Here is a 21,461-nt window from a genome sequence, read left to right as displayed (position 1 = left end):
TTGAGGTGTCTTAATAAGCAAGCTGTCATTTGAGGTGCTTTTAATGTCCGCAGTGCAACTTTTTACCCTATCGAGTAAACCTTAGAGGTTTTCCTCCCAGCCCCTCATTATTTATGAGGCATTGGTGCACTCATAGTTATGCTGTTTCTCCACCTTACAGCATTACGAGCAGAGGAAAAGCTCCATTTCTCTTCTCTCATCTGTTTATGATGGGATACGTTCCAAAGCAGATCACATCAGCGACTGTTATGGTATCCTTAATGCACTGTGATAGTCGCATCACGAGAGGAGCCGCTGGAAAGCTCATCGCTGATGTACGTCCCTGTTACATGCCACATTACTCAGGGTCTGTGGGAACCTCACTTGGCTACCTCGCTCTGTCTCTCACCTGGCACAGATTATTGAGATTTATGCATTGAAATATTTATATGTCACTTCCTTCCTCTTTGAATGCTGCACAAGAGCTTCCTCTGATATGAATATGAAAGCAGAAGCCTGGTTTGGGGTGAAAACAGCTGGATTTGTGGACAAGAAGAACGAGGATAACAGACTGCCTTCATTTCCACAAAATAATTTCCTCCAGGTTCATTTGTAGTTCCATTTTCTGTTCAAAACTGCTGCTGTGTTTTGTGTGAAAATTGATTGCAAATAGAATTTTCATATTTTTCCTTTACATCCTTCCTCCCCCCCTCTTCTTAATGATTTCTTCAGCTATATTTAAAATACTATTGCATTAAGTGTAGCCTTCCTATAGGAGGAAGTCAGTGTTAGCAAATTGCAAATTAATGGAATCTTCTAACCTGAGTGACTGCATATCAAATTGTAAATTGAAATTTCCAGTCTGTGTTTAGGTACTGGCACAATGCAATTTGATTTATACACTTAAGACATCAGGTTAAGTATGGTTTCACATGAATAATGAAATGCATTAGATACATGTTTGCAATTAATATTCTCTGCATATATATATATATATATTTTACTGCAAACAAGCAAGAAGCAAATATAGTCCTTGGTTTTAGCATCTCCATGCTACTGTTGTACAGCAGCTTTTGGCTAGTTATAGGTCGTATTGGTAGTATGCCCAGTTGTTGAGATTGACCACTCAAGAAAAGGAAGCCATCTACATATTTGTCTAGAACCACACACTGATAATTCACTTATTGGCCTTTTTAATCTTTTGGTAGCCAGAACAGTGATACTTTTTGGTTTAAATTTCACAGAGACGTTTATGTGATTATACATCAGTAGGTAAAAGGAACTGGATTGTGACTTGTTGGTCAGCAAAGACTGGGTGGAAGGGAACAGTCATTCATGACTGTTATATTCCAGATTTTCATTAAGGTCTCTTTTTGTACATCATAGCAGAAATCCATCTTACTGTTCACAATGGTTTTTTTAATGTTTTCACCAATATAAAACATGTTGAGCCAGCAGTGTGCCCAGGTGGCCAAGAGAGCCCGTGGCATCCTGGCCTGCATCAAGAATGGTGTGGTCAGCAGGAGCAGGGAGGTCATTCTGCCCCTTTACTCTGCACTGGTTAGACCACACCTTGAGTACTGTGTTCAGTTCTGGGCCCCCCAGTTTAGGAGGGATGTTGAGATGCTTGAGTGTGTCCAGAGAAGGGCAATGAGGCTGGTGAGAGTCCTTGAGCACAGCCCTACGAGGAGAGGCTGAGGGAGCTGGGATTGTTTAGCCTGGAGAAGAGGAGGCTCAGGGGTGACCTCATTGCTGTCTACAACTACCTGAGGGGTGGCTGTGGCCAGGAGGAGGTTGCTCTCTTCTCTCAGGTGGCCAGCACCAGAACAAGAGGACACAGCCTCAGGCTGCACCAGGGGAGATTCAGGCTCGAGGTGAGGAGAAAGTTCTTCACTGAGAGAGTCATTGGACACTGGAATGGGCTGCCCGGGGAGGTGGTGGAGTCGCCGTCCCTGGAGCTGTTCAAGGCAGGATTGGACGTGGCACTTGGTGCCATGGTCTAGCCTTGAGCTCTGTGGTAAAGGGTTGGACTTGATAATCTATGAGGTCTCTTCCAACCTTGGTGATACTGTGGTAACTGTTTATAACTCTTAGATTTCACCAGTGCTGCCATTAATTCCTCCTAAATGTGACTGGCAATACTATTTTTGAATAAATCAGGGGCTCTGGGGGGTAGTGGAAAAGTCCAGTTTGTGGCATTCTTCAGGTTTTTTGTTAAATCCCTAGGGACTGTAGTTGCACAAAATGAAAAAAGCTTGGATTTGTGTTGTGAAAAGATTTAACCAGCTTGCAGGGCTTACACTTGTCACACTTACAGTCTTTATTCTCAGCTTAATAAGTTTTTTCATAGTACCTGCAGTATTCCCTGCCGTTGTAGGTCACATAGCTTTTGTTTAACTTCATATGGAGTACGCCTCAAGTGTGATGTGTTTTATCAAGTATACCTTTAAAATTATTAGGTTGAGTGTTGAGCAATGAAAACATGAGCTTGCTGCAATACTACATGATGTATCAGTGCCCACAACTGCAGGCTGTTTATCTAAACAGCCTGAAGTCAGTAAACTTCGGTGTCTTGGTCAGGCTGGTAATTAATGTTGTGCAGAAATAAATCCCACAGGTGTCTGAACACCTAAGGTAGTGCTCCTGGCTACTCCGTGGCCTTGCTGGAAGACCAACCTGGAAGTGTAGGAATAGCAGCTTTTCTGGACCCCTAGTAGGGGTGTGCTGTCAGAGGAGAGGACAAAGAAAGAAGGGAAGCTTAGTTGAATCCGAATTACAGTGATACCGGTAAGTGTCCTGTGAGACACTGTTAGTTTGGGAAGCACACTGAGCTCTGCACACAGGAGCGATCTCTGTCCACCATGCACAGTAGGGCTTTTTTTTTCCCCCTCTTGAAAACACAGCTCTGAAAGGGAAACTGGAAAATGTAGTAGTAGAGATAATGGTGGAGAAAATCCTGACCTGTGAGCTTCAGAAAACAGCTTCCTGGCAGTGAAGAGGGCTTTGGTCGTGTTTCTGATGGGATACCACCTCTACACGTGTGTTTTGGGGCTGGTGTTTTGGTTTGGTTGCTCAGTAGTAGGAGAGGTAAATTTGACCTATTTTTAGGGCACTGAGTTGCCTGTCTTTGACTCTCCTCACTGGTGGACAAAAATGTGCAGGAATAGCAGCAGATTGAAGACAGTCCTCAGCCAGATAACTTTCCTGGCTGAGACAGTGATTTTGCCATTTCCAAGCTGGGTTACTTTGCTGCTGATCTGGAGAGCCCTGGTCCAGAGTCCAAGACTAGACATGGGTTGGCTTATTTGTGGCTTTCCCATAGGGCTGGTCTTCATCCGTCAAGGATGTTTAACTTGCAAGAAGTAATAAGCTTAATAGGTTGACTTTATTTAATTATTAATGGTCCCTTTCTATCCTTACAGCTCATAAAACACCCTTTAGGTTGGCAAAACACTCATAATATTGATCAGGAGCCAGAGAGATATTTATTTCCTCTTTGCCCCAGTGCACATAAATCTTGGTCCTTTTCCCCAGCAGGCGGGATTTACAGTGGCCTGTTCCTTAAAAGCTTTTTGTAATTAAGGAATAAATACCTATCAGTCTTTGTTTGCTGTCTGGAGCCCTCTTGTTTGCCAGGGACCTATATATCCCCGGTAGGTTTGTGCGCCTTCCCCCTTAGCAACGCAGCCAGGGAGAGAAGGCATGCATGCTCAGAAGCAGTCAACTGCTAAGCACTTACTTTGCAATAGAGTGGGGTCTTCTCCTGCAGAGAGAGGAAGCCCCTGTGTTTTCTCAGCATATTGTTCCCAGCTCCTCTTCCATGCCTCTCCTCCCAGTTCCTGCTTTGCTTGGGGCAGGAAGACACTTTGGAAATTCCTTGCTGCTAGCCCTTTCTTCTTGCCTTCTCTTCATCTCCCCCCCTTTGCTAGTTGCAATTAAAAACATCACGAACCTTACCCAACATTTCAATCAATCCCATCTCACTCACGTCGATGTTTCTCTTTTACCCGTGCCAGCATTGCATTGCCAGCACAATCCAAAGTGATGCCATTTATCGCGTGCATGCGGGGCCATCGCGAAGGGCTTGTTTAAACGGCAAGCCCCAGCACAACTGCTTGCCCAGCACTGGTCATTAGGTGATGCATACTTCTTGCATGCTAGACCACGAAGCTAATGACATATTCTGGCACTCTCCAAGAGTTTGGGAGGTACAGAGCTTAGATTTACTTCACTTTCTTGGAAGAGACACATTAACCTTGTCAGCTGGCCAACAGGAGAGAAAATTTGGCAGTGCTCTTGCTGCGCTGGCCAGGTTACTCCTGTGTTAAACAGCAGTTGTACTTCAGTGAGCAACCAGAAATGGCAACACACAGGCATGGCACCTGCACAGCAATGCCAGAGAGACCATTTAGAGGCCACTTCAGTTACGGAATTATTTTCTTTAGCAAAGGAGAGGAAAAGACAAAGAATTTCAAGAGCTTTTTTAGTGTTGTCGGAGGGATGAAGGCTAAAACGTCACTTAAAAATGCCTGCAGCAATTCTGCTCGGTATTTCAGATGGTGGGAAATCCATGCTCTGATATGGTAAATACCTGCTGTCCATTATGTTTTTAGTGTAACGTTGCAAAATGTCATCAAACCTTTTAACAAGTGGTGACTGATTTAAATAATGAGCAAGCAACACAATATTTCTGTTATCTTTGTTATCCCTTTAGTAAAGATAAGGCTGCTCTTGCACTGGAGCTGTTGAATTTTCATGGCAAGTTCTCGGGCTCTCCATCCACATGCCTTTGTTTGCACAATCAGTTCTGAGTTGCTGTATGGACATAGGTTTCATTTCCACCCCAATATCCTTCCTGCGTTTTTCCTTTTATGCCTCTCTACCAAATATATGTGAGGGACAAAGGAAGTTGCAGGCAGAGGTGAACGGGAGTGAGGAGCAGAATGGACAGTGGCTACAAGTGATGCAGTGCTCCTGCTCATATTTGTTGGGTGTAAAACCGTACACATTTAACCAAGGTTGGTTAACCAGTCAGTGCACTCTGTGGGGCTGAGCTGTGTACAGTGTGGGCTCCTGAAAGAGCATCTCTGGTGCAAACACCCAAGTGGGGGATGCAGTGTAGCTCCTGAAGCAAAGCTGTGCTCTAACCAAATCTGCTTTTTATATTCTCTTGTGCTACCTAGTTAGTCCTCCCCCCTTACCAGTGCCCAGTATTTATGTTTCCAGATAATAATGATGTGATGTGGCTGGCAGAGTAATTTAAATAATTGGACATTATCTTGAGAAGCAAGCACCTAATTAGATCAAAATAAACTGAGAAGTGAAATTTTCTTCTGTTTCTAATAACCCTTTACCTATGCATCAGTATCGCTGCGGTGGCTAAGATTTCATTATTCACACCACTGGGTGTGCTCAGAGTTCACAGGTGATGGAGATTCCCGCAAGAGCAAAGAACTTGCTGGTATTTCTTGGCCAAAACTTAGTGGCCTATTCCTCTCCTGCTGCCATGGAGCATTTTGCAGCCTCGCTGTGTTGTATTTGGCCCCTGTGAGGCTTTAAGTTTTTATCAGTAGCCAGGGTTTACATGCATAACTTCAAAGATGGAAGGCTCAAAGAAAGTGTGATCCTTAGGGTTATTTAGGAGTTTATAATCTCTTAACTCCTTTGTGCATGGAAAAATAACAGCTAGGATGATCACTGAAGGAAAGTCACAGGAGTGCATTTGAGGAACAGGCAGCTCACACCTTTCCAGCATTCGATATCATCAGGACCATCTGAGCACACGACAATGTTGCTTTTCTAGCATACTGGTCTTAATCTGGTCCCCAGAAAAGGACTCCACTGGACTTTGGAAGTTCTGTAGAAGAATCCTCTTTTGACTTTGACCACTAGAGCTGAAAGTCTCTGTGGTTGAGGAGGTCATTTAGAGTGGAAGTTGCCAGGATTATGGCCGAGAGAAGAAAATTAGGAAAATATTTACTAGCTGATGTACTTTTCCCTTATTTTTAGGGATTGGTTCAGTGTCTTCATCCTGATTAGTTGCTCTTCCTCACATTTCCTCTTGCTCTTATTCAGCTGATTTATTTAAAGGTATGTCAGTGCTGGCTGAAATGAAACCCTGTGCCTCCTCTTCCTGCTTATTGCTGACCGCTCCAATAATTCATTTTTTAGCTCATTAGCTAACAGGGGATGTGAACAGTGGTTCTCCAGGGAACGGCAATGAGGTTAAGTGATCTACTGCTGACAACTCTGCTCTTGGACTGGCCTTCCTTGGGGGAAATGAAACCTCAACCAAGACAAGCTGTGGATCTCAGAAGTGAAATTTGGGCATCAGAGCAACAATTACAGTGTTTATGTCTTGTTGTTGAGATTTAGAAGACAAATGCAAGTGGCGGAGTTGAAGCTATCTTCCGGTGAAGTACTCAGGTCTTCCCATTCAGAATGAAATGATTTGTGCCAGAGGTGTAGAGAGGATGTCTGTGTACACTGGCTTTCTAGATGCTCCTTGAAAAACAGCCCTTCTGGATTTTGGCTGTCCATGAGGCATGGGCAAGCGTGCTTTTCCTCCTACCTCTGTCATAAAGTTTGTTTTCCTCTGGGAAATTCAAATGGCATATCTTTGTTGTGCCCAGTTTCTGCTGTTGAGCCAGACCTAGATCTCCTTCAGACAACAATGTCAATGACCTGCTGCCCTCAAATATCTGAGGCTTTTAAAACACCTATGTTTTTGTGTGTAAGTTTTGTTCTGTTCTCACTGTGACTCCAAAGGTAGAGTTGGTCACTTGTCCATGCTGCAGGAGGGTGCCTTAAGGAAGGACCATTTACATCCTGTCCATCACTAATGCTGGTGGCAGCATGTTTCCCATCCCTGTGAGATTTATTTCTAAAGAGGTTTTCTACTTTTTACCCAGCTTTTAAGGCTGCAGGATAAACCTGAGCAGGACTGGGCTTGTCTTGCTGTCTTGCATCCTCACTTGAACAGTAAGTTTGCCTTTGTGCTGCTACCATGCTGTGCAAGGTTTGTGCTGATGAATTTGTAAACCAGCAGCATAAAACTGACAAGTTCTGTTTTGGTGTAGCAATTATTGTCTCTATATCAGTATAGTGTCACTATGTTGTTTTAAGGTGAATTGTGATTAAAAGTGGGAGACCTGTGCAGAAACAGTTTGCTTTCTAAACAAAAAGGATCTTCAAGCCATGGTGCTCATGCTTTTAACAGGAGCCAAAAGTAACTATCACTCAAAAGATGGTGTGGAGGAGAAGGGGGAATTCAGTTGTGAACTCTTGATGAAGCTAAAAAAATCTTACTGCTTATGTGCCTGTGATATCTTTTGCACTTAGGATGTACGGGCATGTGAGAAATAATTCCTTAAACCCTGATGTCTACCATAGCAGAGGCTGGATCCCTTCATTTTTCAGTCTGGCACTTTTTAAACATACAGTGGATGTGTTGGTTGTTCTCAATATCTCTATACCAGTTTGAAAAACAGAGGAGATGCTTGCTGAAGATTCCTGAGGATACTCCTCTCGGTGGTTAGCAGCAGCAGAACTGTTGCAGTGTTGCAGGAATGTCCATTTTATTGTAAATAACTGTCTGTTACTTTATCCTCCTCCTCTGTTTCTGGTTTGTTGTTGTTTACATTTAAAAAAATACAAACACAAAAAACCTGAGTTAAGGATGCAGTAGTAACTGAAGTCCTTTTCTTCCTTCTCTCCATCTGGAATACCTGAAATGCTACTCCACTTATCAGATCCTGCCTTCAAAGGCTAATTTGCAGTTCCTCAAATGTTTGAGTTGTGAGGTTGATTTTTTTTTTTGTTTTGGTGTGTCATTCAAAGGTTTGATTTTTAAATGAAGCACTCTTGGGGTTGATTTTCTGTTTGCACTTTTGCTCTGGGGTAAAACAAAATAAAAAGCCCAACAAGAAGCCCTGGACCTGACTGCAGGTTAAATTGTGGTGGGGTAGAGAAGGGGATGCTTTGGGAAGCTGTGCCTGAAAGCATGCAGGGAGGTCAAAGCAAGGTCACTCCACATGTACCAGGAAATGATGCAAAACTAATCCAGATTTGCTGTTGGAAGAGTCTGTTTACATAAGTATTTAAAAACAGATTAGGGCTAACCTGACACTAGATTACTGGGAGTAGTGTAAACACTGCTGAAAGGCGTAAACAGAGCTTTGCCTTTTGTAGTCCGGAGGAGAAAATCTGTCACCAGTAACAAGTGGTCTGGCTTAGGTGATGTGTATGGCTTTCACAGGCTGAACAGATTACCTGAGGTAGCTCTAAATGGGACTTTGTCTAGGGCTGAGATCTCTTAGATCATATAATTGTATGGTAATTTTTTTAATGGACAGTTGAGGGACTTGTTTGTAGTCCTTGTTCTCCTGTAACCTAATAGCATCCAGAAAGCTTTTGATAGTTCTTTGACATATCAGGAGGAAATGGTGCTTCAAAGTATTGTTTTGGTTGTTTCCATTTTGGAAAAACAAACAAAGGAACCATCCATCCATCCATAAGCCTTTCACATTGGAAACCTTACTCAATTTGTAGAAGGAAAAAGCGCTCCCGGAAGCAAGACTGTCTTTCAGAGCTTGCTCTCCTGTCTGCAATACAAGTCCAGATGTTTGCTTGCTTCTGATTTTAGGTACAGAAATTAGGTACACCTTCTGTAATACATTTTGGAACAAAGGCTTCCTGGTTTGTCTTTGGTCTTCCTGAGGGTAAAGGCTCTTGCACTGACTTCGTGCCAGCCCTTAAGTCATCCCCCAGGTTTTTTAAGACCCGTTGTGATCTTAAAACCTCATATGCATGGCACCCACCAAGGGGGATCTTGGGCACTGCATTAATACTGCTCAGTAATGATGAGATAGGGGACACAACTATTACTGTAAAGGTAAGGCTTGGATGAACTGTTTCTGTGATTGCCAAAAATCTGAAGGGTCAATAATCTTCCTGTTGGTTAACTGCTGTTTGCTAGCATGCTGGTAGCCAAGCTGCCACCACTTGGAGGTAGCAAAGCCAGGTTAGAGTGACTTATCCCCTTTGGTTTCTCTAGGGAAGAAAAAGAGCGCTGGATACGAGCAAAATATGAGCAGAAGCTCTTCCTTGCCCCGCTGCAGTGCCTGGAGCTTTCTCTGGGCCAGCATCTCCTGAGGGCTACAGCCGAGGAGGACTTGCGGACAGTCATCCTGCTGCTTGCGCATGGGACCCGGGAAGAGGTGAACGAGACCTGCGGAGATGGTGATGGGCGCACTGCCCTCCACTTGGCATGCAGGAAAGGAAATGTGGTATTAGTGCAGCTCTTGATTTGGGTAAGTACTTGGTGTCCAGGGCAGTGGGAGGGTTGGGTTAGCCTTTACTTGGCTGTGTCCTTCAGTAGGACCTCCCAGACATGAGAATTTCCTGAAGAGCTTGCTGGCATCCTGAGTCTCTGTGTTCCTCACAGCCCACGGTCAAAAGACAACACTATGATTTAAAAGTGTGTTTCTGCCTCTCTGCTGCTTGATGGAAAGTAGAAGAGAGGATACAAAATGAGAGATTCTTTTAGCACCACTTTGAGACACCACTGAGGCAAATGTTGTTCCACACATGAGACTCTCTCCTTGTAGGAACTTTTACAATGCTGCTGCACTCACCGTGTCAGGCTGGTATCCTGCCCACTCCTTCTTCTCCCTCTCCTTTTCCCTCTCCTACCTAGGTAGTAGAAGTCCCACCCCTGGATCCATTCAAACTCAGGTTGGTTGGGGCTCTGAGCCCCCTGATCTAGTTGAAGATGTCCCTGCTCACTGCAGGGAGATTGGCCTAGGTGACCATTAAAAGTCCCTTCCAGCCCAAGCCTTTCTCTTGTGCTGTGATCCTCACTTAAATTCCAATCTATCTGTCCCAAATCCATCCCTTCTATGTTTTAACACCCTGTTGGCACCACAGCTTCCAACACCACCTCTCTTCTTTCTGCAGTATGGCGTTGATGTGATGGCACGTGATGCCCATGGAAACACGGCGTTGGCCTACGCCCGGCAGGCCTCCAGCCAGGAGTGCATTGATGTTCTCCTCCAGTACGGTTGCCCCGACGAGCGCTTTGTCCTCATGGCCACGCCAAACTTGTCCAGGAAGAACAACAACCGGAACAACAGCAGCGGAAGGATGCCCACCATCATCTGAGGAGCTCACTCGTGTATTCGCTGACCTGAATTACATCCGCAGCCTCATAGTCCTCCATCCTCATCACAGCTCTGCTCTGTGAGTCTGGTAACTCCCCTTTTCCCTTTTCTCTTCGGTACATCCCTGTCCCATCTGGAAACGGTGCGTCTGGAGAGTGCGAGGGGATGAGAAGGAGCGCAAGAGGCTGCAGAAAAAGCAGTTGTTTCAGTGTCAGCTCTCGAATGATGGAAGCGAGCAGGCGAGAGCGCGTGGGTTGAGCAGGACACGGCGCACGTGGCACCGGGACCATGGGACAGCGGTCATCCCCAGCGGGGGACGCAGGCTTACGGAGGGTGAAGGGAAGGGGCGGAGAGAGAGGCAAGCGAGAGGAGAAGGAAGGAGAGATGATGACTTTCCGTAACTGACAGTTAAGCACATCAGTACATTTCACCTCTACCAAATGCGACGCCTGGATTTCATTCTCTTCTCTGAAGAGCTTGACGGCATAAATCAGAAGCAAGCACAGAGTTTGTCAGGTTTGAAGCTCCTATGATGGTATATGTCAAATCAGTTGTAGCTAATCTGTCCGGGGAGAATACTGGCTTCATTACACTTGTATAGTTGAGTTCTTCCAGCATTACCGCTGTTTAATAGAACATGATTAGTCATCACGGAGAAAAAAGCATATTAGCTGAGGAGGTAGTTACATGGCACGCTTCGGTGATTGCTTGGATGTGATTGCAATATTCTTAGAAGCATCATATTATCTCAGACATGTTCTTTCAAGCCCTTGGAGCCCTCCTTTCTAAATTCACTGTCATAATTTAGTATCTGTTTAATTTTTCAGTCCAAAGAGAGGAAATGAGTTGCTGAGTGTTATTTGACTGCAGTCTCCTTGGTGTAAAAACAAAATGGAAAAAATAAATAAGAGTAACTATGAAACAGAAAAAGGAATAATGAATACCGCTAAGGCAAAAAAACCTTTCGAGTACCTATAGTGAAATTAATAAAAGCATTAAAAGGCTAATATTTTTTTTCAGCCAGCAGAGATAGGTTCTGTCATTTTGCCAAGGTAAATGTGTTGAGTTTTTGGTCACTCCTGTGATGCATTGCCTAACTTATACGGATTTATTTTGTATTGTGTCTCTAGATTATATGTATGTAAAATCTATTTGAATAATAAAAAAAAAAAAGGCATAAATATGCATTGATTTTTTTTTTTTTGCTTTGTTTTGTACAGAAAATGACATCTCTGTTAATTTATAAACTGTGATGGATGTGAATTAAATAATGTGCAACTAGTTAGGATCTGTGGGTTACAGATCATTGTACATCGAAAATATTCCCAGCAGTGAACTTCTTGTTTCCATTCCAAGGCTTCTGAGGAACATATCAGGAGGAGATCTTGGCACGTTTGGCATGAGAGGAAAAAAAGAGAAGTGTATGAAACGTTTTAGAAAGGAAGAAGAGGCTGTTTCTCAGCACTGTAAATATATTTTACTCCAGAAGTCACGAAGCTTTCACAAGCCAAGACAAAAAGCCCTAGCCTGGCTGTGGGAAGATCAGATTTGATTAAGTTCAGAATTGATAGCCTTCACCGCAGCGGGCAGGGCATGGCTGCGCTTGACTCCCAACTTGGCTGCTTTCTGGAAGAAAAATGGCTTGTGAAAGTAGCCTGGACAGTTCATTTGAATTCAAAGTTTTAATACTTGATTTGATTATTTTGGTATTATCAGGCAGATCACTGCTTCTGTTTTCAGTGAAGTAGGGTTCTGGCCCAGGGAGTCAGGCTGTACAGGTTTTGGCAGGCAGAAAAGTGGGGGGTTGTGATTTTTTTTTTATACATATATTTTTTTTTTTTAGGTGGCATATGGCAGTGTGAAGATGGGGGAAGGGTATATCACGGAGAAAGTTGAAAACTCAACTGAATTTGATGGCAAAGGAGCAATTATGTGAAAGCAGTGAGGTGCACACAGCATAGTAATTTGCAAATCTACCTGCTCGTATCTATTTCCCAAGCCTTCCGTGCTGTTCTTCCTTGGGGCTCTGGATTTCATTTGGCATACAAAGGGAGGAGCATAGCAATTGCTAAGTAAATTTATGTGGACAAAATGTGAGGGGAAAAAAAAAAGCATACTCTGATTATCTTAAGGAAAAAGAGAAACAGAAAATTATAAATTTGATGTAAAGTCATCAAACTGAGGGGAAAAATGAGCCTCAAGGTGGAAGCACAAGAATATTGATCAGCTTTTCCTTTTTGGTGGTGGTTTCCTTTTGTACTTTGTCTTTATATTGCCTTTCAATTATTTGGTGGGAGGGGGGAAATCTTTCTTCAGCCAGCCTAGGTTGGCTGCACCAGAGTAAGGCTATAGCTGATTCTATTCATCCTGGGATAGTTTTAATTTATTTGTTTTAATTGAGGAAGGTATCTGCTGCAATTACTATTTCTCCATCATTCCCATGCAGCTGCCTGATTCTTGGTACTATAGGTGGTCCACCAGTGATAGGGCAACCCACCTAATGTGCAGCTGAAGGGGATGCTGTGAAACCCTCTGTGTCTTGGTGCTCGTGAGCTTTACACCTCTATAGATGGATCTAGTGGGGATTCAGGAGTCGTGGCTCATGGTCCCAGAGGTGCTAGAGCTGCCTGCTGTTCCCCTGGGAGCACTGAGGGCATTTCTGTCTGAAAGCCGAGTCCAGTGTTTCAGATGCGTGGTATGCAGATTTATTGCTGTTAGATTCTCAATGCATTCTCCATTTCCAAACTGTTCTTTTCCCAATGCAGAATGTCTTCTGTGCATAATTTAATCCTGTCTTTGGACCACCTTCTTCTTCCTAAGCTGAGAGTGATGTCTGTGAAACAAGGGCAACAAGGCTGTCTTGCAGATTTCAGGCAGAATAATTATACGCTACCTTCATAAACATCTTCTGAAGGCCAACATCAAACAAAAACAAAGATGATTTCTAGGAAAGGAAATTCCACTGTGTTAAAGGAAATATTCTATATCCAGGCTAGCTAATTAATAACCTCACACTTTGATTAAGTAGTAGCACAGTTGCTTTTAACCTTTTTTTTTTTTCTCCTGTGAATGTATGAGCATTGGCAGTAATTTTGTTGAAGTGGTATAGACTATGCCATGACTTCCCCCAAAGATCTGGGGGTCTGCAGGGAGGATACCCAGATGTGCATGTAGTGGTAATCTCTTCAAGAAACAGGAGATTACTCCATGCTATCTCTCCAAGTCAAGAGAGACTTTGTCTGCTCACGATGCTCCAGCCATGGGAAAACAGACCTCGAGGGTCTGTGCTTCATGGAGTATTGGCTGCACCATCCTCTGTTCAGATAGGCTTGGTTGAATGGCTGTGAGAAGTTTTGTGGCACCTCCTGAGCTAGTAGGACAGGCCAGATGGCAAGTCAGACCAGCATAGGCTCCATTCTCTTCTTGCATGATGAAGAAGAGGCGGGGAAACCCCTTCCCACCCTGGCTGAGAAGGAGGAGGAAGGAAGTTCTCCATGACTGGAGCCTGACAGGGCTTGGCTTTGCGAGCCAAGGTCTCCAGTCTGTGTGCTTTTCACTGGGAGTGTTTGCACTTTGCAAAAGATGTTCTTGAAGCTGTCCAAGTGCGGGAGCAGGTAGTATGAACCAACACTTGGAGAACCTGCAGGAATCATTCCCCTTGCTTTCAAACCCTTTTAACCCATCTGTTGTCTGTTCTTCGTCTCGTGTTTAGCCCCTCTCCTTGCCTTTCTGGAACCCACTTGCCAAGCTGTTTATGCCCTTTGAGCATGTTATGAGCAAATTAAAAACAAATTGAGATCCAGTCAGTAAGAAATCCCAGCAGAAACATGTTAGCTAAAGCTGCTTTCTCCAAAAAGGGAGTCTGCAGCTGTGTTTTTTTGTTGCATCCCCCATTTAACCCTTTCCACTATCCCAGATACTTTTAAATCCCCCTTCCTCTGCACTTTATCCACAATGACTAAAACACTAGAAGCGAGTCAGCTGTTGCTGGTAACATCAGGACTTTCCTTCTATTTATTCTGAGCTAATTGCTGTTGGAATGGTGGAGATGAGTCAGATGTGTCGTATCTGGCATCTGAATCTTGATAGACATGGAGCTGAGGAGACTTTGCTTCTCTTTGCTATTTATATAGAAACAAGAGCTAACCATGGGAAAATTCAAAGTCCTGCCAGTGCACAGATTTAGCCAAGGGCTTCTGTTACCACATTGCTGATTTTATTGCTAAAAGAGGGCAGAAGAAAAGCTGCTTTTGGAGAACCATGGTGTAATCTGGGCTAGGAGTTTCTCAGAAAGCCAGGCGAGCTCCTGGGAGGCAGAGAGGATTTTTAAGCATTTGGGTGTAGCATGTGATAACTGTGTGAACATTAATATTGTTTTAATTTGCTGTCTTTTTCCCTGATTCCTTAAATTATGTGTGTTAGTGCAAAAAAAGGCTTTAGCTGCACTTGGAGGTTTCCCCTGGCCAGAGGAAGCTGAGTAATGTAGGCAGAGGATTAGAGGTGAGAATGCAGATACAGGCTTAGAAGTTGTCTCTGGCACTGTAATGTATTATAATTAGATTATATGGGGTTTGGATAGCTTCATCTTTTATATTTGTATGGAAAGAGGGGGGAAATGAAGTAATTTGTAGTTTCTAGTACAAAGTAGTAATAGTGGAGACAAGCACAGATTTCACAAGGGAGTCCCAAAGGGACCCTTTCCAAACATCTCGGGGAGCCACGTTTGCACCTTAACCAGGAACAAATGGTCATTGTGGCTGGAGGGACTCAAGGTGGAAGAGGACACTGTTGGGGACCAAACTTGGGGCAGCTTGGCTTGATAGGAGACAGCCAGCCCATCCTCATCTCATCATCAAGCATCTTTGTTTCCCCTCTGATGGCTGCTACAGCCATGTGTATATAGAATCTCTGGCTATGAGGCTTGGATGCTCAGTTCAACATCTCCTTCCATTCTTGGTGATTTGTGGGTCAAAAACTGGTGGCATAGAAAACCTGTTTTCAGATGTTTCTCTTTGCTGCATAGCAGATAAAAACAATGCTCCAGATTAAAAGTTCTTTTCAAAGTGGCAAAACACTAAATTTGGAGATTATGCAATGAATTTTCACTTCTTAAACTCCTAAGCTACAAAAAGAAAGTTAGTTTGTGTGGTTTTATTAGAAAATAATCTCCTGCTCAAAAAAAAATAGAGGTCAGAGAGCAAAATACCCAAAGGTGTAAGTAGGTAGATTCATTGTATTGCAACATTCTAGGTTTCCTTTTGTTGTTCAGCATGGGCCAGCTTTTAAAGTAAGTATTGGGTAATCTCATCTGGTTACAGTTTGCCTTGAGTTGACAAGATCTGTCTCACATTTTAAAGGGAGGTTTGAAGTGTTATGGCCGAGATATTCAGGAGCTGTGGGTAGGATGGTTCGTGTTTTGAGAGGAGGGATTGTGTGACTTCTGAAAAGAAAAGGTTGGTTTGGGGTTGGTTTTTGAGGCCACCTTAAATCCCCAATCACTAGGTATGCATCTGGTCACTGTGGCCCCTCTGTTTCATTTCAGGTGACAGCAATATGCGGCTGAGTCAACTCCCATCATTTAACTACCTTTTCCTGAATGTTCAAGGGGGGCTTGTGCTTGTGAGTGGATGAAATAAAAGTATCTTTGTGCATTTCGGCAGCTGTAGCCTCTTCATCTCTCTATGTCTGCCTGCCTATCAAATCCCTGTGGCATATTGAAGTGGTGGTGATCAGTTCTGTTGATGGGCAGAGTTTCAGCTTTCTCTTGGCCATGAACTTTCTGGATATGTGTTTAGCTTCTGGTACTAGGGATTGACTATTTCGCAGTGCTTCAGAACTAGTAATTTTTACCTGTGTGTTATGTGAAGGGGGGTGGGTGGGGATGCTTACAGAGGTCTAATGGCATGCGTTTGGAATGACCACGTTGCTTGCTGGCAGTGAATGCACCATCAGCTCTTTTGTGTATGCCCTGTTTTCCAGAACCAATGGGTGTTTTGGTTTTTTTCTTTTCCTTTCTGAGAACTAAAGTAGCTGAAAATACTCCCCTGGTCCACTAGAGTGACAAGGTAGAGGTAGAAAAACCACTCACAGCAGACAACTTGATAGGGTCTGATCCGTGCTGAAGGCAAACCCCAAGCTCACGCAGGACTGAGGAAGGGGTTTGGTGCTGAAGGTGGTTTGTTATTTGGTAACTACTTCCTATATCTGAGGATTGAGTTGAGTTGGATGAAGTGTGATTGAGGTGATGAGTCCTCAGATCCTGGTGGTTTGAGTCCTAAGGCCAAGGTGGTGTATCAGATGGAGGTCACTAAGTACACATGCTTTGCACTTGGTGTCTGTGTGCTTATATATGCTCTGCATACTGCTTCTAGCAGTCATGGAAATGCATGCACACTCATTTACACAGTAACCAAAATCTATGCCTGGAGCCAGATTTCAGTTAGATGTTTCTACATGGGCAAGTTTTCCAGTTTGACTAAGACTGTTTACAAGAGCGTGGGAAGCAGAGCAGGGTGGAGGACACCTGCTTGAGAGATGGACAAGTGCAGGAATATGAGGCGCAGGCTTCCTGTACCTCGAAAAAAAAGAGCTCCCACTCCTTCAGACCAACAACACTGAGCTTCAGAAGAACTTTAACTTGGTCACCAGGTCCAGAGCAGTCCCCCTTGCTTGAGAGAAGAAATCTCAGCTTGCCAACCCTGAGGGAAACACAGGGAAGGAGATTCCAGAAGTGGAAAGGGCAGAAGACTTGCTGCTCAGAGGCTCTTTTCCATATAGATTTTCTTGAAACTCACCTTACTGGCTGAATGTCAGTGTGGGATCAGCAGGCTGCCTGCCTGGAGCTGCTTCAGTGGTGTTTCAGCTCCTGCTGCTGTTTGTAGGGCTGTTGGAGTTGATTATGACCAGATGTGTCTGAAGAGGATTCTCCAGGTGGTTCTTCCCCAAGAGCAGCCCCTCATTCTTCCCACCATGTGTCCTTGACCATTAAGATCTGGCCCCCAAAATTTTGTTGTGAGTGAGACACAAATCTCAGCTAAAGTGTGCTGAGGCTTTGCATGTACCAAGTAGCTTGGGGAAGCTTGACCAAGTGTTGTGCACACCATTTCTACTCTTGCTTTCTGTTTATAGTCCTACCAGGATAAACCAGTAGGGAGAGGGCAATTCTGGCAGAACAAGAAGATATCTGCTGGAGCAAGGCAGTGTGTGGTGGGAATCATGGCTAGGTGCATGAAAATGATGGAGGCATCTTGTATTTCCTCTTCTTGTGCCCGTGACAAGAATGACTTCAAGATAGTTGAAAACCCCTCTGAACTTGTTTTCTGATGTGTCCATGGATTCAGATGGATTCTCACTTGAATTTGCTGAGGTCATTTGGCCAGCCCATGGGGAAAATAGGCTATAGCCATCTTCTGAAGCCCATTGCCCCGTGGGAATACCAAGTTTTCAAGGGACTGCATGCATTCAGTCCAGCTCTCTTTTACTATTTCAATGTCAAGGGCATCTCTCACTTGTAGGCAGCTAGCATAGGTGGGTGCACAAGAAAAAACAAAACACCAGGGCTTGTTTTATGTTACAATTCCCTTTGGAGTCTGGTTTAGAATTGCCAGGGGTCTGGTTTTGCAGCTCTTGCTCCCTTAAACCTCTTGACTGCCATGAGGTTTGAGCATGTCACAAATGCTTTACCCAAGCCCAAGAAAAAAGAGCTTCAAGGCAGCTGAGCTGGGCATGGATGGGCTGTATTCTGACCTCTCTGAAGTCAGAGTTCAGCCCCTGATTTCAGCAAAGTTGTGATTTGTAGTGCCCTCAGCACTACTTGGGAAGCAGATCCATAACCTGCTTCTTTCCTTTATTCCTTAATACCCTGTGGCTGCCTGCAAAGACTCAGTTTGACATCCAGCTGCGTTTGGCCCCCAGGTCTTTCTGGTTTTCTGCTTTGTGGTGTTTGTCTTTCTGGTTGTGATGGGGAGAAAGGGAGCCCAGGTGAGTAGGGACACCTGAGACCCTTGCTCTTGGGGAAGAGGCAGAAGTTACTTAGCACATGGCAGGCTTTAGAGCAAGTTTTGGGGTTTTCGGTTGGTGGGCTTTTTTTGTTGGGGTTTTTAATGTGTTTGTTTGTTCATTTTGTTTTGTTGCTGGGGTTCTTTGGGTTTGTTTTGCTTTGTTTTTTTTCTGTTTCTGTAAATAATAATGTATAAATGATGAACAGGACAGTGTGGAAATTCTTAAGGCAAAAGAAAAAAAAAAAACCAAACACAAAATACGTCTTTGGTTGTTGTTTTTATATTACCTCATTCAGCAAGTTTGTTTTACAATGACTCAATGATGCTTTATTTATATTGTTTGTACTGTAATTCAACTGATTGACAAACATTTCACTTTGCTTCTTGTTTCATATGATTTTGGTTGGGTTAAGTATGCCAGTTTGTAATATGTTTCCCTTTCCTCTCTCTCTCCGCATCGAGATTTTTGTGTCAGTTGTACAGTATTCTGAATAATTAAAACAGAAACAACAGGGAAAAAAAAAAAAGATGAAAAACAAGTTAAAAAGAAAACAAAAGTTGTAAAGTACTGCAGAGAGAGGCTGCTATATTGTATAGGTCTCTTTCTAATAAAGACAAGAAAACTTGTTCGTCACAGCTTGCTTCTTTGCTCGAGTCTTCATTGCCGCGTTACTGAGATACACCTGCCCTGGCCCCACTTTCTTCCCCTGTTAATGATGAGATCTTGTCACTCCTTGCCAGTAATAAAGATGAAGTATTACCCGAGACCTGGGATGTCAGAAGAGCCAGTAACAGTGCAAATTGATAAATTAAAAAGCAATAAGTCAGCCAGACCCTAATGGTGTATATCTAAGAGTTCTGCAAGTGCTTATGAGCTGAATGACAGATCTCCCAGCAAAAATATGCGAGCTTTCATTAAAAACAGTTATTCTCCCCGAGGAAGGGAGAGTAGTAAATGTTGCACCTAGGCTTTAAGAGTCTCTGGAGGAGATCCAAGGAATTAGGCCAGTAACGGTTACATCTGTATCTGCTGAATTGGTTGAAGTGATCATTTAAAATAAGAATAATAAAGCATCTTTAAGGTCATGCTATGGTATGGTCTAATCACTTCTTTGAAGGAAAATCATGGCTTCCTATTAGGCTTCTCTGAACAAGTTCTTTAAAGCCCCGAACAATGGCCAACTGATTGACATCTATTTGCATTTTTTAAGGTCTTGGCCTGAGTGTATCACAGGAAGAAATCAGGAATCTGAGCTGGTCCAAGGAGGAGACGGAATGTTGCCCTGATGCAGAAAAGTTGGGAGATGGGATGGAGAGGGAAGCAATGCAAAAGATTGGGAGATGGGATGGAGAGGGAAGCAATGCAAAAGGTTGGGAGATGGGATGGAGAGGGAAGCAATGCAAAAGGTTGGGAGATGGGATGGAGAGGGAAGCAATGCAAAAGGTTGGGAGATGGGATGGAGAGGGAAGCAATGCAAAAGGTTGGGAGATGGGATGGAGAGGGAAGCAATGCAAAAGGTTGGGAGATGGGATGGAGAGGGAAGCAAAAGATGATGGATTTTCACCTGAGCGGACTACTAACAAGCCACTTGCCAAAAGGATCCCTTCCAGGACCAGTGTGTCTCAAAAGGTTGGTGAGATGGTTGGTGGTGACAGTGGCTGTGGAAAACTACATTATGCCAAGACAGCTGTGTGGTATCAAGGTGGGTACATGGAGAATGGCAGATAAAATCTAATGAATGCACATTAATGGGGAAAAAGAGTAAGGTGACTTCAATAACATCTAGAATCATAGAATCACAGAATCAACCAGGTTGGAAGAGACCTCCAAGATCATCCAGGCCAACCTAGCACCCAGCCCTATCCAGTCAACTAGACCATGGCACTAAGTGCCCCATGTAGTCCTTTCTTGAACACCTCCAGGGACGGTGACTCCACCACCTCCCTGGGCAGCTCAGGGTGAAGAAAGAAAGGTAGGATCTTGAGACTTACAAGGACACCATGAAACAAGATGACCAATGCTATGGTTTGTCCACCTGTGCTTGTTTCACCTTATGAAAGACAGGGAGAAATAAGGGATGTCCAGAAATTAACAGAAGAGGTGGGAGAAGTAGGGAGTTTCCCTCAGAGAAATGGGGATGTGATACCCATAGATAAGCAGTGGAGAAGCAGCAGGTTGAAGATGTCTTTTTCTGGTCTTGCACCCAATGCAGTGCAGGGGCTTATACCAAATGGCAGCCTGGTCAAAACCAATGCCAAGACGAATGGGCTTTCCAGTATGTCACAGGACCTTACTGCAGCAAGATTTTGCTCCAGAGAAGACCTGGCCAAGACTGGAAAGGTGAGTTTGCATTTTCTAGGCTGAGCAGGACTGCCCACAGGATTTTTGGTTTTATCTTGTAGGTCTGCCTGGGCCTTGGCTTTAATTTATTTGTTCTTCAGGTTATTGCCCAACTCATCAGGAATCCCACCTGCAGGAAATTACCACTTCTGTCTTGTCTGATGGAGATTAGTTTGGGGAGTTTTTATGTTTCCTTTCTGTTCTTCAGTTCTCCAAGTGCTCCAGGGATCTTGTGGACAGTAAAAAGCTACAGAGCTGGGGATTTTTGTTGTTGTTCTTTGGTTGGGTTTTGTCTTTTGTGGGAGTGGGGCTGACTATATTGTCATGCAGCAGGGGTATGCCTTTGTTCTTGTAAGGTTTTCCCACCCTGTTTAACCCCATCACATGTCCAACCAGCACCAAAGCAGGAGGTGAGTGATTTCTGTTCTCACCTTCTGGATCTGAAACGTGAACTTCGAACATGGGTGAACTTGTTTTGGATTCCCCCGGGTGTAAAACTGTAGTAGTGCTTTTTTTAGGAATCATCTGTCCCTCCCCTCCTTTACCTTCCTAAAGGGGTGTGGGGTTTGATTTTGTGATGGGCATGGCTGGCTGTGCTCTTTCTAACAACCCTCCTAAGACCTGGCTTCTCCTGGCAGGTCCTGGTGCCTGGAATGGTGGAGCAGATTTAGGGATGTCTTTCATGCCCGCCTTTGTCACCTAGCCCAAGCCCACCCCTGTGTCACCCTGAAATACTCTCAGCTGGTGGCTCTCACAGATGCCTGGGAAGAAAAGAAAATGTTCTACTGCAGAGCAACAAGGGTCAGAAAAAGATTCTGAAGGAAAGCTATTGATTCTCATAACGAGAGGAGGGGAAAGACCTCCTTTTTTTCTTCCCTTTTTCTCTTTCTTTTTTCAGAAAAAGCAGTGACTGCAGAGCCTGGGCTGCTGCTCTGCCATAAGGCCTTGCTGTGCAGTTCCCCCCTTGCCTACAAAGGATTG

At 44.0% G+C, this 21,461-nt stretch overlaps 1 protein-coding gene across 6 annotated transcripts in view; it reads left to right on the top strand.

Moving 5' to 3' along the window:
- The window catches only part of AGAP1 (ArfGAP with GTPase domain, ankyrin repeat and PH domain 1), a 427,786-nt gene extending 409,011 nt beyond the window's left edge, over positions 1-18,775 (top strand). For all 6 annotated transcript variants that reach the window (XM_064159654.1, XM_064159634.1, XM_064159617.1 and 3 more), the window contains 2 exons: positions 9,035-9,290; positions 9,937-18,775. In XM_064159654.1, the coding sequence (XP_064015724.1) occupies positions 9,035-9,290; positions 9,937-10,140 (460 nt within the window). In that variant the 3' untranslated portion in view covers positions 10,141-18,775. The remainder of the gene's footprint in view (positions 1-9,034; positions 9,291-9,936) is intronic.
- The last annotated feature ends 2,686 nt before the right edge of the window (positions 18,776-21,461 follow it).

The sequence above is a fragment of the Pogoniulus pusillus genome, chromosome 2, assembly GCF_015220805.1.
Source record: "Pogoniulus pusillus isolate bPogPus1 chromosome 2, bPogPus1.pri, whole genome shotgun sequence".
Taxonomy (NCBI): Eukaryota; Metazoa; Chordata; class Aves; order Piciformes; family Lybiidae; genus Pogoniulus; species Pogoniulus pusillus.
This window is presented reverse-complemented; position numbering and strand designations above follow the sequence as displayed.